The following is a 16,645-nucleotide window of genomic DNA, read 5'->3' as shown; positions in this document are numbered from 1 at the left end:
TGGATGAAAGAGAGTGTGGTGGAAAGGAGAAGGTTACCCGACTCGTCTTCTGACCCTCCACGGTTACACCCCTCCCTCCCACCACCGCGCTGCCCGCCATGGTTGTGGTGGCAGCAGCCCCCTTCCACTCTCTTCATCTTCCATTTCCTAGTTATAATTAGATTGGACCCAACCCTCATAGCTTCAAGATGATCTTTAGATGAAGAAAGCCCAATTCATTGGCCCATTTGAGCATTTTGTACAGAAATAATGGTGAGGGCATTAAAGTGGAAGGAGGCCCATTGATCCAAGTTGATTGAGAGAACCAAGAAGCTTTTGACTGGAGATGAAACGTTCTCCTAAACACACTAACGCAATAATTGGCAACGCTCTTGTAACACCACACAATAAATTTTGAATTAAATTTTAGCGCTCAAAGCTCATGTGCTACAGTCTACGCATCTCCATTTGAAAATTGAATGAAAAAATCTCCATTGCTTCAAGAAAAAGAATCCAAATTTAGAAAGAAATATATATATAAAAGATATTAAATTCCACTCCAGAAAAGTCTTCTCTGTATCTAAAGTTCACAGCTTTTTTGTCTTCACTCTCACTCCTTCTTCCCCACTTCACACTCTCTGAGCTCAGAATTCGAGAAACAAGAACATGGGCTGTGTATCTTCCAATCTCTTCAACCACGATGACGAGTTCACCCAACTCGGTAGCTCGGCATTGAGTCACCACATCGTCTCCCTTACCTCCTCCACTTACGGCCTCCTCACTCTTGACCCACCGCCGGCGCAGACGCCCACAACTCCGCCCATTCCACCGTCTAGATTTACTCTCGGGTCCATTTTCCCGAGCCCGCTCTGCGAACCCAAGTCGCTCTGGTCAGACCCGAAACCGCTCCGCTCCGAACCCAGACCCCTCCGGTCCGACCCGGAGGTTATCAACTCATGGGAGCTCATGGCCGGCCTTGACGCCGATAGCTTCCGATTCTCGCCGCTCCCGCCGCCCAAAGCCTTCAACTTTAGAGACCCAAAGACTGCCGGTAAGGAAAACTCCAACCCCAATCGGGGAATTTTCAAGTCTCCGAACGACGGCGTTTTCGGCGTGAAGAACAAGGAGGACCCACTTGACCAGTTCGAGAAGATATGCCCGCCGGGCGGAGAAAACAAGGTGGTGGTCTATACGACGACGTTGCGAGGTGTTCGGAGGACTTTCGAGGCGTGCAACGCCGTTCGAGCGGCGATAGAAGGACTCGGGGTGATGATTGTCGAGCGCGACGTGTCGATGGATCGTGGGTTCAGAGAAGAGCTGAGGGATTTGATGGACGGGAAAGAGAAGGAGGCAGGGGTGCCTCCAAGGGTGTTTGTGAAGGGGAGATATGTGGGTGGGGCTGAGGAGGTGTTGAAGATTTTGGAGGAGGGGTTGTTGGGTGAGATTCTTGATGGGTGTCCAAAGAAAAAAGCCGGGTCTGTTTGTGAGGGGTGTGGGGAGGCCAAGTTCTTGCCCTGTTTTCAGTGCAATGGGAGTTCAAAGATGGTGTTGGTGGTGAAGGAAGAATTGGGTCAGAGGCAGGGGAGCACTGTGGTGGTCAGGTGCCCTGAGTGTAATGAGAATGGGTTGGTGCTTTGCCCAATTTGTAGCTGAATGGTTGACAGAGATGAGAGATCTGTTTCATATCAGATTGGGTTTTGTAAACACTTTCTGTCTACCATAGTAATTTCTTGTGTTTCTGATGGAAACCAAAAGCTTCTGTCTCTTGTTTTCTCTCTGTTTATAATTATGTATATGCATGTTTTGATATGTGAAGATCTTTTATTTGCTTGAAGCCTTGAACAATGCTGAGTTTAAAAGACAAACAATTACAGAGATTAGGGACTAGGCTTGTTCATTATAGAAATGTTGAGTTCCGTTATCTCAATTGTGCATTGCTGGTGCAGTGAAATTGGACATTGATGGAGTTCAAATTACAGGTCAAATTGCATTGCTAGTTCAGTTTTCTGTTTGATGTGCTTAGCTAATGTTGTTTGGGCAACAAAACTGTTGTACTCTAGTAATTCCAGAGAAGCTGTTGATATTTGACCAATTCCTAAGGAACCAATGTGTAAGAGTTGGCTTCCTACATCTTTTGAAATTCTTGGCCTGATGTGTTCTTGTTGATTGTTCAACTTCAATAGGGCAGCAGTTTATGCAAGTGACTGAGAAATCCTCTGAAATTCACTTTAACCTCCCTCATAAAAAACAATTAGCAGCAAATTTAGTACAACTAGTGAAAGATTTATTGTATTAGAAAGTTATGAGCAGGAGAAAACTATTAGTTATCATTCAATTGTTAGAGAATTGTTGCCCCCGGATAAAGTTCAACATATGGATGTGCTCTTGATTTGAGAAGTCTAAGTAGAATGGTAATTCTTCTTGCCATGTACAAATTACTGTTGAAGAATCAGCTGGTTCATCGGTCGAGAAAAGAATACTTCTGAGTATATGGAAGTACTGATATGGAGAGAAGGTACAGAAGCTCTAGTATGGTCATATATCAAAGACCAAGACAAACATAGGACACAGAATCTTCAAAGCACCTTTAAACACAAAGTGAATGCGGACCTTTCATTGCCTTTCTGTTTGTGTTCTTCACTACCTCTAGCAATTGTCCAAAGGTTCATTGATGCTCTCTTCCAAATGCTGCTAAGATGTTTAACTAGCAATCAAGCATGTCAAGTGGAAGACAGGGAGCAATCCTTAAGACCAGAGGAGACAACATAGGTTGTGTTGTTCTCCTCAAAAAATAGAATGAACATATCATTCTAAACATAATTTTTGTGAGTGCTCTAGTTTTTCTGTGCAACTTTGGTCCTGAAAAAGGCTGATGTTGAGTTAGCAAAGCCTTTTGATGTGCTGGTATTGTTCCATTATAGTTGCTGATATGTACTTCTCTGAAGCTTTTTCATTCTTTCCTGGTTTCTTTTTGAATTTTTACTGAGTGGATGCCAGTAAAGGATGGCCTTCTTTTCCTGGGTGAAGGACAATGATTGTGCAAGGGTAAAATATGTGTTCAATTGGGATTTGGGCTAAAAAAATTCAGCTCCTATTGTTTACTGAGCTAGCAGAAGTTGTAAGATTGCTTGGGGTTGTTACTGTTTCCAGTTCATATAGCTGGTCTTCATCTGCCTGTAAAAAACCAGTAATGAAGTGCATGAAGAAAAGTTCCACTTATTCATAATCTGCATAGAACTTAAGACAAATTGTACAAATTTCGACCCATGAACTCTATTAATACAGGACAAATTTATGGACCTACTAATCAGACACAAGTTCAGCCCATTGACCACAAAGTACAAAATTAAGTTTTAATTTGGGCCTGATGTCTCAAGACCAGGAAGAGATGTCTAGCCATTATCGAGGTGTAAATATGATGTAACACTGACACAAAATATACAAGTTGGTCCAATATTGAAGATTTGTTTGGTACTTGCTGTTGGTAGTCTTTAATTTCTTGGGTTAATGACCTAAATGGTCCCCAAACTATTGCCCCAGTATCATTTTGGTCCACCAACTAAAATTTTCAATTTAAACGTCCTTCAACTCTTCATAATATACCAAAATGGTCCATCTGTTACAGAATCCGTGACTTCTGATCACACGATGGCCACGTGACTTGAGTTTTGAAGGGTATATGCGACTTTTTGAGAAGCTAACACAAAACTCCCATTTTCTTCTTCTTCCTCCTCCCTCAATCCCCATCCCCTGCAGACGATTGCCCCTCCGAGACTTCATCTTCGCCAACTTCTTCACCATTGGCCTCTCGATCTCCATCTTCTTCTTCCTCGTCGTCATCCTCCGTTACGGTGTTCCTAGTCCCCTCTCCTTCCACTTCAAATCCAAATCCTCCACCCGTTTCCCCAAGCCCCGAAAGTCCGCTTCCCGCAAACCCGTTTCGGCCGGAGATGTCTTATCTGGAAAGATGGTGGAGGTACTCCTCTGACCTCAAAAGGGAATCATTCACCAATTTAGTGAAGAATGGTCAACTGGAAATTGTTGGAGGTGGTTGAGTAATGAACGATGAGGTAATAAATATTCATACTCACCTAAAAAGACGGTTTTGTCTCTCGATTTCACGGAATAATAAACAGACTTTGACGGATGGACCATTTTGGTATATTATGAAGAGTTGAAGGACGTTTAAATTGAAAATTTTAGTTGGTGGACCAAAATGATACTGGGGCAATAGTTTGGGGACCATTTAGGTCATTAACCCTTAATTTCTTTCATTTAATCTCAGAAAACTGGAAGACATAACATAACAAGCTCATTTTTATGCAAAGAAAGGAAGAGATGAAGTGCACTGTGACTGTGTATATTTATTATTTATTAGGGTAGAATTAACTTTAAAAAGTCGACCAAAAGAGAATCAAATCAAACTTAGTTTGACTGATATTTACTGGGAAAATGAAGCCAACTCTGTTTGCTTTTACCCATGAATAGTTGTATGCATGCGATTTCTCTGCTGCCATATTTTAGTTGGTGGTCTTCAAGAGACATAAAAATGCAGCAAACAAACATACATACATTTGGCCACATTCACTGCAAAATCAAACACAAAATGCGCTCTCTCTCTCTCTCTCGTACTTTTGTTGTCCATATAACACGTGAAACCATTAGATTTTGGTCAGTGCAATTTAAAGCCATTGATCAATCAAAAAGCCCTGCTTGTTTTTGAAAGGACTTTGGATTCTTCTTCTACATTAAAATCTCTCCCTCTCACGTCCACTGTCTCAAACTTATTACTTGCATTGTTTTTGACAATACCTGACACCTCCTCCATTAGTTTTTTCGCATGCCACAAGAAAACACCATCGCTTATCACATATATTGGAGCTCTCTTTCATTAATTCTTGCATATAAACAAACAAACCTCAAGTTTCTTCTCTCTCTCTCTCTCTCACCATAACAAGCACACTACTAACTTCACTTTCTTCAGTTTCTACTTTTGCCTTCACCAGCTTAATTTCATGTAATGCTGCAAACTTTGCTCAAACACCTAAATGGGAAAGAAAAGTGGTACCTCATGGTTGACTATAGTCAAAAGGGCATTTAGGTCTCCAACTAAAGATAACGATCGGCAAAAGATCAGCAGAAGAAGAGATGAGCATGAACCAGAAGAGGAAGAAAAGGTAACCATGCATACCATCACGTGCTTTCATTTTCTCTACTGATTTGATTTGATCCCCTTTTTTGTCTGTTTAACTGCTGATTGTTTTGGTTTGTGCAAGCAGAAGAGAGAAAAGAGAAGATGGCTTTTCCGAAAGCCAACTATTCATGTTCAACAATGTGAAGCAAAGACAGTGACTCTAAATGCAACAACCACACCTGTGAATCCTGTTTTGGCTGCTGAGCAAAGGCGTGCAATTACTGTGGCCGCAGCCACTGCCGCTGCCTCCAGAGCAGCTGTTGCTACTGCCCAAGCGGCAGTAGAAATTGTTCGGCTTACTAGGCCGAACAATTTTGCTGAAGAACAGTATGCTGCCACGCTCATTCAAACAGCTTTCAGAGGTTATTTAGTAAGTAAACCACATACAATAGATAAAATTTGCTCACATGGGTTATGGTTGTTTCTTTGAACTCCTTCACATAATGCTAATTCGCATGTGGTTGCTTGACTGAAGGCAAGGAGAGCTCTACGCGCACTGAAGGGGCTGGTAAAACTTCAAGCTTTAGTGAGAGGTCATAATGTAAGGAAGCAAGCAAAGCTGACACTGAAATGCATGCAAGCTCTGCTTCGTGTACAAGATCAGGTTCGCAATGAAAGATCAAGGCTTTCACATGATGGGGGCAGAAAGTCCATGTTTGCCGAAACAGACTTTCCCTTATGGGAATCTAGATATCTTCATGACATTCGTGACAGAAAGTCAATGGTAAGCACCAGCTTTCTTCACTGTTTTAGTATAACAAAAACATGAACTGAATTTATTCCTCAAAGTAACTGGCTTTTGCTGCTTTTCATCAGTCAAGAGAGAAAAGTCGTAGTGGGGATGATTGGGATGAAGGGGTGGAAGCCATGTTGCAGAGTAGAAGGGAAGCTGCTTTAAAACGTGAAAAGGCTCTTGCTTATGCTTTCTCTCACCAGGTTCATCAATCTCCCTCAATTTTTTCTATGTATGGTTCTTAGGTACTTTTTGTGTTTGTTTAAGAACAACAAGCTAAAGTCTTTGATTTAATTATTGATGCCTAATTGAAGATATGGAAGCCTCGGAGGAACCCATCTGCAAGGGATGAAGCAGAGCTAGAAGAGAGAACAAAATGGCTTGACAGATGGATGGCCACGAAGCAATTTGAGCACAGCAGCAGGGCTTCAATTGACAGAAGGGACACCATAAAAACAGTTGAAATTGACACCAATTCTAGGCCTCACTCTTACTCTTACTCTGCCCCAAATGTTCGAATTTCGACATCACATTCACAACTTTCAAAACAGCCAGCCCCATATCCAATTGCTTCACCTTCACCCCTGCACAAATTACACTACATTAATCATCTCTCACCTGCCACACCCTCTCCTTCAAAACCCAAATATCTGAAAGTCCGATCAGCAAGCCCAAGATTCATGAAGGAGGAAAAGTATTGCTGCTCATCAGCAGCACACACACCAAACTTAGGCTCTAATTCTTATTGTTTCAGGGGTTCAATGTGTCGTTCTGCGATACCAAATTACATGGCTGCCACTGAATCTGCAAAGGCCAAGGCTCGATCTCTTAGTGCACCCAGAACAAGACCCTCGACACCCGAGAGAGAAAGAGGTGGTGGTTCAGCCAAGAAGAGACTTACATATCCAGTCCCAACTGAGGCACTGCAACATAACTCTGTTGGCATTGGTTGTAGTAGTTTCAGCCATAAATTGAGAAGTCCCAACTTCAAGAGTGTACAAAATAATGGCTACTATGGAAGGGAGAATTTGTCTTCATATACTGATAGCCTAGGGGGAGAGATTTCTCCTTGTTCAACCACTGATCTAAGGTGGTTGAAATGAGGCAAATTTTTATGAAAATGAACCTAGTTCTCATTTATTGTCTGATTAGGAATTGGAAAGGAAAATTTTATGAATGATTGGATGGTTTTTTTTTTTCTGTCTTTTTTCTTTTTCCTAATGGGCAGCATATGGAGAATATATATAACCCAAAAATGATATTATGATATAACATAAAGCGATATATAACAGAAGGAGGCAAGTGCCGTAAAAACTATTGCAGGTTTTAAGAAAATCATGTAAACTTGGGAATTCCTGACACTGAGTGATGATGAAACTGAATCTAGTTTTCATTTATTGTCTAATTACAAAAGGTACAACTCAAATAATATATTAATTGAATATTCATTCTGTTGTGGTGCCCAGCCCAACACAGCATATTAAGGAACGTTGGTGGGGGCTGGGCTGGGCTGTCACACAGCCCATTTTCTTCTTTCTCTTCTTTTTTTGGGTGTGGTGTGCCTAGTCTTGTCTTGTGTCTGGCGCAAGAGCTTTGAGTTCTTTTGTGTTTCACCCTAGTTTTCAAGCCTTTTGAGTGTTTTAGCCACCAAACTTTAGCAAGAGGGTTGTAACTCAAATGGTTAAGAGTATATATCTCATCATCATACATGGGCTTATCCTAATTCGAAATGAACAATGTAAGTTTGATATTTCTTTTGCTATTACTTCTATTGTTCGTGGTTTGCGATTTCGAGTGAGAGTAATTAGTGTGGGAAAATCTATAGCACAAAATGTTTCTTAAGTTGGAATTAGCTTGGTAGAATATGAGACGCGCTTTAACAATACAGAGTTCCAACTTCATAAAGATTTGCATAAGAATTTTGATTAAAAGAATGATTATTTGGGGTGTGCGCATCATGAGCCTTGGCTTGTAGTTTTTCTTACATCTTCGTTCTTGCTACACATAAATGTGGTAACTACCTAAGGTAAATTATCATCTTTTTACAGATCTGATTTTGGGATTTCTTCAAATTAGTATAATAAGACATGGGATTTCCCACTAAAAAGATGCAATTCTATGTTATGAAAGAACTTGATGGCAATGGCATGATCCATGACTACGTAAAATCCTAGGTGCATGAGTTACACTTACCATAAGTTAGATGCATATTCTTTTCATTTCTTTCAACAAATGGATAGAAAAGAAGAACAAGAGAAGGTAATGAACCGCAACCTCCTAATGTATGCAGGCAGGAAAATCAATCAAAACAGTCTCATTTTTCCCCATTGTGGATCTTCCTCAAAAGTCAAAGACTCAAAAGTTCAAACATTTAGGTGTAAACCCCCATTGCTTGCTTGCCACCTCCTCAGTTGATCAAATCGAACTCTTTCTAGGTATAAACACCATCTCCACTGGAGGTGGAGCCACTAGTGCAGCCATTAGAGGATGTTGCTCTTGTGGAACTGGCAATGCCAAGGCACAAAGCTTCAGCCAATGGTCCACCAGGTGGTGAGCTCATACATGAAAGAGGGTTCATCCATTGAGACTTCAAATCTCCAACATTTTCCCTTTCAGAACCCAAAATTCCAAGACCCATTTGAGTATTGTCACTTTCTTCATTGGTTTCATTCCCTCTAGACATTGATAGAGTAAGAGATGAAAAGGGTAGCTTCTGGTTTGAAGAAACATAGCCTCTGTTGCCAATTTCACCAATACTACTGTCTCTCTCTGTTGTTGTGGACCATGCATCAATGAAATGCCTTGTGTGCTGTGTCTGATTGGAATTTAAGGCTCCTTCCAAATGAGCCAACTTGGGGCTCAGCAACAAGCCATATTGGTCATGGGAGGGCCTCTGAGTTTGCAGACCTTGGCTCTCACCTGTATACTCTCTATACAAATTGAATGAGTTCTCATTTTGTTGCTTTGATACATCCACATCTGTATTGCACTTGGTGTGGCAGCTCTTTAAGCCTAACTTAAATTGCATCATTTGCTCCCATTCTTGGTTTGAACCACCAGCAGTGGGAGCAGTGGGTGTTTCCCCATTCATGAACCAAGCCATAGACCTTCATGGTCAAAGACAAAAAGCACATTTATTACACAAAACAAAACAAAACAAAAACCCAAAAAAGAAAACAAGAAACTAATATCCAAGTCCAAGACCCACATCACATTGACGCATTCACCGGCAATGGATAAGAACAAGCAATAAAATAGAATAGAATTAATGCGTTTTGGTCCTAAGTTTCAGAGAGCATTGAAACTTGGATCCAAACCAAACCCACCTGGGCTGGGCATGTGATGGAGCAGTTGGAGAGACCATGTTGGTAGAAAATGGACTTGGCTGGTTGCAGATATTGTTTTTGACAAAATTAGACCTCGGGCTTCTCATTCTAGTGGTGGTGGTGGTGTTGTTGTTGATGAAGTTGGGGTTTGATTCCACAGGCTTTCTTGAACGGGGCCGGCTCTTGTGAGCATGCCTCTCACAATATTTCTGATCAGGAGCTACATCTCTAGAGCACCTCCATTTTTTACCATCTGTTCTTTTACACCTCCATGGCTCAGGATCTGAGTTGCTAGAAAACCCCAACTCCAATGAACCTCTTACCACTAAAAACACAAAACCAATAACACAGGAAAGAGGAAAGGAATGTTCTTTAAAACAAAGGAACACAACATTGTTAAAAAAGACCAAAAGATGAACAAGAATGAAGAGCAGAAAGATTTACAATTTGGGTACAAGTGAGCCACATTTGATGGGTTCTTGGCAATGGGAACAAGCAAGTGTGGAGGAACAGGAGCAGAGGACATCATGTACTTGTAAATCATGGTCTGTCTCTCAAGCTCTTCCCTTTGAGCTGGGGTAAAAGGAAGCCTCACATTCACATTCACCATTCCACCTACTACATTAAAAACCCAACAAAAGACCAGAGAAATTGTTCAATAAATTTCTGTTCTTTATTATCTGTTGAAGAAATAAAAAAGATAGAAACTTTACCTGAGGGACTGAAAGACAAGCTGCGATCAGAGTAAGGCTGCTGCAGAGACTTTGGCACCACAGAACCAAAATCAGAACCGACAGCATTGTATATATCACTGATACAACTAGTGACTGGGTTGCTTGTGTTACAAAACAAAGGTCCACTAGCACTATGCTCAAAAACCCCACAAGCTTCTCCACCAAAACTATCTCCACTGCTAAGCAGAGGCTGCTCATGATGATCATGATGATGATGAGGCATCATCAACATCATCATCTTCTTACGAGGAAATGATTGGTGGGTTTTTTGCATCATCAAACCCAACCCAATATCACAGCACTCTGTTGTTTCTTCTGCTGTTCCCTTCTCTGAAGCCACAACAAACCCATTTCTCTTCCCCATGTTTATGTTCAAATTGAAAAATCAAAATAAAAAAGCAAACTTTCTCACTGCCCTCTTCAACCCACAACCCCAAGGGGAAAAATCAGCCTTAATTACAACCCACGCTAGCTATGCCACTCTCTTTACTCTGGCCCCCTCCTCTCTCTTCCTTCAATGACACTTCAACTCTCTCTCTCTCTCTCTCTCCTTGTGTTTGTTGTTGTTCTTGTGGGTTTTGCTATGGTGTGGCGGTGCCGCCATTTTTAGCCATGTGCTTTGCTTTGCTTCCCAAGCTTCCAACATTAGTTCCTCCTACGAATAAGGACAAAACTAGTACAAGCAGCTGGCAGCACAAGCTCTCTCTCTCTCTTTTTCTCTCTCCTCTTTCTCTAACACGCATAAGACACAACGTTTACTTCACGTCAAATCTAACACTGTTGGTTTCTAAAAGTAGTGTATTATAGGAACCAATGTGTAGGATTGGACTTGATATAATCGAATAGTAATAAACAAATGTCTGCTTGCTTTGACTTTTTGACTTCAGTGCAGAAGCAAGGCTTTCATTGGCTGTCATTTTTGTACGAGGGACATGGCTGTGCATTCTGACCTGAGCCGGACCCTCACCTTAACTGACGCCGTTAACAATGTCAAGCTGCATTGGGAAGCTCTCTCAAGTGGGGCTCTCAAGGTTTCGTGTTGGGGTCTGGGGACCAAAGGGACAAAGGCTGGTTGAGATGTTGATGCAGTAACCAATTCGTCACGTTGAAATGGGTTCCATCCACTTGGCATATTAATTTTGAGACCCCACAAATTTCAAACATTCATTACGCTTGGGTTAAGAGAATGTTTATTTATATACATTGATTCAAAACTTCTTGATGTGAATAATTAATATAGTTTGCTGAGTTTGGTTAAGTACTGATCTGTTATACATCTGGGGTGGAACCCAATCATGCATGTCTTTATCTGTCTGATGTTTTGGAGAAGTTATTGAGCCAACAACTTATATAGCCACCCAAACAAGCCCAATTTGCTACATAATGCTTACTTAGGCAGACCAAGAACATGGCCAAGCCAAGCCTAATTTTAATCCCAGGGACATTTTGCAAGTGCCTGGCATTAATATAATCAATATTAGGGAATGAGGAATCGAACTTAAGATCTTAGATGCATAGATAAATACTTTTAACCACTTAAGTTACAAATTCCTTACGTGTCTAACATATCTTAGAACTGGATGAAGAGTACAATTTTGTTTCCATGTCTTGATTGAGGTTTTTACTTCATTTGAGAAACATGATGAAATTCAAACTTTTAGATCTAGGACTCGTTTTACTTGCACTCTATCACTATATGCCATTTGCTTTTAGATTCACGGACGCCTCTCATTATTTTACACAGTAAGTTTTTCCTGATGTTGCCTGTAGACATAGGTAGGGGCAGGGCTGAAATATTGGTCTGTCTTGGTTATTTGTTTGTTAGGATTGAGAACATCTAAATTCGAATTATGTTCTGATCTTGTATTAATCCGGCTTTAATCTTTCCCAATAGTTATGGACTAATCTTCCAGGGTGTATAATATACCATCAAACACCCTCTTTGAGGAATGATTGCATTTTTCTAAGGTGGCAGCAAGTTCATGTTTTTAATCATATCTTTAATAGCTTTTCTGCTGCCCAGAAGAATTTTTAATTGGATGGTAATCATTTCTAAAGACCAAAGAATCTTCCCCTTCCACCAAAATCTATAGCCTCATTTGACACACTAAGATAGCAATATGTAATATCAAAACAGATTTGGAAACTGTTAGAATAGCTCTCCCTATTGTCTAATTCCCTCTTTGATAATCTCATATTCTCAAATGAGAGCTATGCAAAACCTCTAAATGGTCCAATTTCTCACTATAGGCCATGCCTGCAAAATAAATTTTGGGTAGATCACGTACCATATGTGGTCCATTCCTAGTAGATAAAGGGATGTGTGGTCCATTTTGGGAAAGAAAACCGACTGTTGCTATGCAAGCCTAATGCATTTCCAGTCTGCTAATCCTCTTAATTAACCTCTTAATTACTATAAACATCTGCATATATCTGTTTAACTTTAATTAACTACATATTATCATGACTGAAAATGCACTATAAAGTGGGATAAAGGTGAAGCATGTGCAGCAGTGCATGTGTTGTGTAGATGTCTTTAGAACTCAAAAGAGTGCACAGTCAACTCAAGTGGACTAAAAATGAAGCATGTGCATGCGTTTTCCAGAAGTCAAAAGTTCACAGATTTAGAATAAAGTCTGTACAATTTTTAGCTCTTGATCAGATCCAAATCAATACTTTTTTCTGGTTTCTTACACTAAAATCCACATGAGCACAAAACCATACCACTCTTTCAACAATCCACATAAGCAATGGATATAGAAAATACTATAGATTAAGAACGAACAAAATAATTAAGAAACACAGAATTTGAACAGATCCTAGGAACTACATGATCTTCAACTAATAATGAAACTATTGGATCTGATGGGGCTCTTTTGCTTCAGCAGAATTCTGAGCTGAGCCTTTTGACATTCCAGCTTTGTACCCCAATGCCTGCTTTTGGATCCAATTGCTCTGACCACTCTTGGGAATTCAACAAACCCTTTGATCCCTCTCTTTATGTGAGGATTTTCTGGTTCTGGTGAGGCTCTTTTCTGAATTGCCATTGATGAAAAACCACCGCTGTTGTCACTGCAAGCTGCCTTCTCACCCAAAAGCACTGACCTTGAAGTTGTAGCAGACACACTGGAAACATAGTCGTTATTATGATCACCTGAAAAAGCAGAAGACTTTTCACCCAAAACCACCAAACTCATTGAGTCTCTTGAACAATCAACACCAATGTTTTTATCATTGCTAGCTGACTTTCGTGAAAAACTAGCAGCATTAACATCCTCACTCTTGTCTTTGATCTTGAAATGTGAATTCTCAGTGCTCTGCATTTGTTTACAACCCTCCAACTCTAACAGCTTCTCTTCAAATAGAATCCTCGCCTCGGCGAGCTTCATCTGAACTCTCTCTTCTCTCAGCACCTCAGCCATTCTAAGCATCTTTCTCTCCTCCTCTATTTCTTTCTTCATCCTACTAACCTCTGATTTCCCAAATGAAATCTCTCTGGCAAGCTCTTCACACACCCTCTCAATCGCTTCTCTTCCCCTTCTCTCCTCACCTAACTCTTTGGCCAGCCTCTTGTTTGAAGAGTCCAACTTCTTACGTGCCTTGCGTTCATATTCGAGCTCAGCTTTCAATTCTATGATCTGGGCTCTTGTGTAATCCATCTCAGACTCCATGACTGGCTTGAAGAACGTTAGATCCCAGAAAGAAGCAGCAAGCTTGCGAGCAGAGATAGGGAGGTGCAGGCAATGATGAACTTGTTGCTTGTTGCAGCTGCTACTTTGGCATTGTTGTTGTTGTTGTTGTTGTTGTTGGGGTTGATTTTGATGGCGGAGATGAGAATTATAAAATGGGTTTTCATAAAGTTTCCAGCTTGGGCAAGTGGAGGTGGTGATGGGCTCTATAGAATTAATGGTTTTATTTCTGCTAGTTTCTGGGCTACTAGTAGCAGAACTGGTCCTCATCATCATCTCCTCCATATGTTCTTCTTCTTTTGTAAATGCTATGTGCTGGCTTTTCTTTTCTTTTGTGTGTAGTCTTTTTCCTTCTCAATCCCTTTGCTGCTTTCTTTTACCTTTCCCTTTTTTCTTCCAATGGGGACTTCCTCTGTCAAGAAAGCAAATGGGGTAGGCCCATTTGATCTTGGAGAACTTTGCTTTGGAGATGTGGATTCATTGCCAAAGAAAAAAAGAAGATAAAATCATATGCACCTCACACTCATTAATACCCTGTTGGAGGTGAGGTGACCTTGTCTCTCTCTCTCTCTCTCTCTCTCTGCTCCTTCTTAATGGTTTATGTTCAATTTCACCTCTCTAGGACTTGAAGTGACTCAAAATACTGGTGAAATGTAATGAGGCAACCAAAATGCCAGCCATTGGCTGTCCTATTGGTCAACACAATTCAATTAAGTTCATAGCATCAGTAAACTAACCGATCTGTCTCTTCTTTACCTAAAAGTTAAAAAAAGAAGGAAAAAATTACCCGATCTGTGGCTGTGTTCAACCTTAAAATGACAGCAACATGGAAATGTTCAGTAGCAGATAGTTATTTCATCCCTTAATTTTTAAATTGATTTTGTGTAAATGAAGAAGGTGGAATGTTCTACAGGGTTAACGGCAATTCCTTTAGGCAATAATGGAGTTTCAATCATACACTAAATTGCTTTGTTGGTTGTCTGTTTGACGGGATTCTTTCCACGGGGCAAATTCATGAAATGAACTTTGGTCTTCAATCAACTTATATATCAGACTAACGGAGAAAGGACACTGTAGGCTAACATGGGGGGTTTATTATTGCATGAATAGCTTCGTCTACTCATTCTACGAGCTCCACATGGTTGTCTCCCTTTGTGTTCCTTGTTTCCTCAATCCATGGCCCCTCCCCCTCCAATGGCTTATAAGACAAACCAAATTATTTGACTGATTCCAACAATATTATTTAGATGACAAGATGGAATACTGACACAAAAATTACCTACCTTGGCCCAAAGTTTTAAACCAGAAAAAGAATAATGCTACGGATGATCATCTAGGGTTTAGGGTGCAACGGTTGACAACTACTTACACTGTTTTTGTAGCTCTCTCAGTTGTTTGTTGGCCTGTTGAGACTTTCACTATATAACATGACCATCAAATGCTGAAGAACAGACATGTGCTTGCACATGTACTGAGAAAGAACTCCAGAGAAGTTTGGATTACGGAAGAATTTGCTTTATAGTGGTTAGAAAAACACCCATGTTCCATTTTGTTTTTCCTTGAAGCAATGAAATCCAAAGAGACACTCATATGCTCTACTTTTAGGATTATCACATGTGTTATATTCCAAACATCAGATTATTTGCTCAATTATAACTTATTATTTGGGCCCTTTTGGATTCATATATCACTGGATCCTTCCTAATCCATGGCGGATTTTGGAACAAGGTCACCAAAGGTATTTTGCTACTTAGCAAAGGGGCTGCTCTTTCTACACCAATTGGGCTTATGAGTTAAACCCATGTAATGAGGCGAGTTGGGCTTCTATCGAATAACATATTTGCTAAAAAGTGTTGACGTTCTGAATTCCTAGACACCCAATGAATTTTGTGTAAACCCCTCCATCAATCACTTGTATTCAATTAAAAAGAAAGTGTTGATTCGGGAGCTTTAGTTTTCACACACAATATGGTTTACTATTTAGATAAATAAGAATTCAATTTCGGCTAATTAGGATAGAGTCAAAAGCCAAAATATAGTACTTGCTTTTACCTTAGGCTTAAATGTCAAAATGATCCCTGTGTTTTACTATGTTAGCTAATTTAGTCCGTGTGTTTTTAATTTGGAAAATTTAATCCCTGTGTTTAGTACCGTTAGTCAATATGATCCAATTTGTTAATTTTCTGTTAAAAAGTTTTTAAAAACTAATATAATAATTGAATTGAATAATAATAATAATAATAATAAAAAGAGATCCAAAAACAAAAAGAATTTATTAAAAAAAAAAAAAAAGACAAGACACCACCATCCAATCTCAACTACCTTCCCCTGCCCGCCCATGCCTCCGCTACCAAATTTGAGGTACTTCTCTCTCTGTCTGCAGGATGCACCCAACTCACCTATTTGTGTATCGATCTCTCCAGGCCTCTTTTGCTCATGTGGATTCTCAATTTACCTTCTTTGAAAGAATTGTCAATCTTGGTTTGCTGTGGGGAAGGTTTTGAAAAAGTTTTTGATGCCAGTACAAAATATGGGTTCTGTGCAGATGAGGATTCTGATGCAAAATTGGGTTTGGAAAGTCTTTGTTTATTTGGAATTGGAACTGGTGACTGGGGCTTGCTTTGGAGAAGCTGTAGAAAGCTGAAGAAACTGAAGGGATTGGCTATGGAGGGTCTTTTTCGTCCTTTGTTATGTTTTAATGAAGACTTAATATTTTTAAGTTAATTCAATTTTTTTAATGATTAATTTAAAAAGGGTTTTAGGATTTTTAAAAGAAAAAGAAAGGTTCATAATGTAATTTAACGGTAAAATAACGGATTGGACCAAATTGGATAACTGTACTAAATAAGGGGATTAAATTGGCCAAATTAAAAACACATGGACTAAATTGGTCACCACAATAAAACACAGAGACCATTTTGACATTTAAGTCTTTACCATAATATAATTAAAGTTGGGCCATGCTTTTTAAGAAGAAGGGTAGTATTGTC

General features: G+C 40.0%; 4 protein-coding genes across 5 annotated transcripts; 2 read left to right on the top strand and 2 right to left on the bottom strand.

Moving 5' to 3' along the window:
* Window positions 1-460: 460 nt before the first annotated feature.
* LOC110758889 (Glutaredoxin family protein) lies at window positions 461-1,742 on the top strand. Its single transcript, XM_021960849.2, has one exon. The coding sequence runs from the start codon at window positions 646-648 to the stop codon at window positions 1,630-1,632; it is 987 nt and encodes a 328-aa protein (XP_021816541.1). The 5' UTR covers window positions 461-645; the 3' UTR covers window positions 1,633-1,742.
* A 2,982-nt stretch (window positions 1,743-4,724) lies between these two features.
* Window positions 4,725-7,087, top strand: LOC110758893 (protein IQ-DOMAIN 17-like). The gene is made up of 5 exons (XM_021960854.2): window positions 4,725-5,156; window positions 5,259-5,543; window positions 5,649-5,897; window positions 5,990-6,109; window positions 6,221-7,087. The coding sequence occupies exons 1-5, from the start codon at window positions 5,028-5,030 to the stop codon at window positions 7,007-7,009; spliced, it is 1,572 nt and encodes a 523-aa protein (XP_021816546.1). The 5' UTR covers window positions 4,725-5,027; the 3' UTR covers window positions 7,010-7,087.
* A 912-nt stretch (window positions 7,088-7,999) lies between these two features.
* On the bottom strand, window positions 8,000-10,588 carry LOC110758886 (growth-regulating factor 8). Of its 2 annotated transcripts, none has more exons than XM_021960845.2 (4): window positions 9,946-10,588; window positions 9,677-9,850; window positions 9,233-9,557; window positions 8,000-9,013 (listed from the first exon to the last, which is right to left on the bottom strand). In XM_021960845.2, the coding sequence occupies exons 1-4, from the start codon at window positions 10,328-10,330 to the stop codon at window positions 8,338-8,340; spliced, it is 1,560 nt and encodes a 519-aa protein (XP_021816537.2). In that variant the 5' UTR covers window positions 10,331-10,588; the 3' UTR covers window positions 8,000-8,337. The 2 variants fall into 2 exon arrangements, with proteins under 2 accessions (XP_021816537.2, XP_021816538.2); XM_021960846.2 differs by having other exon boundaries at window positions 9,677-9,847.
* Window positions 10,589-12,563: 1,975 nt separating this feature from the next.
* Window positions 12,564-14,160, bottom strand: BLT (branchless trichome). The gene has a single exon (XM_021960911.2). It carries the CDS (start codon window positions 13,938-13,940, stop codon window positions 12,804-12,806), a length of 1,137 nt encoding a protein of 378 aa, XP_021816603.1. The 5' UTR covers window positions 13,941-14,160; the 3' UTR covers window positions 12,564-12,803.
* Window positions 14,161-16,645: the final 2,485 nt, after the last annotated feature.

The sequence above is a fragment of the Prunus avium genome, chromosome 5 (assembly GCF_965620075.1).
Source record: "Prunus avium chromosome 5, drPruAviu1.hap1.1, whole genome shotgun sequence".
Classification (NCBI taxonomy): Eukaryota; Viridiplantae; Streptophyta; class Magnoliopsida; order Rosales; family Rosaceae; genus Prunus; species Prunus avium.
The sequence above is the reverse complement of the archived record's forward strand: the minus strand, read 5'-3'. Positions and strand labels throughout refer to the sequence as shown.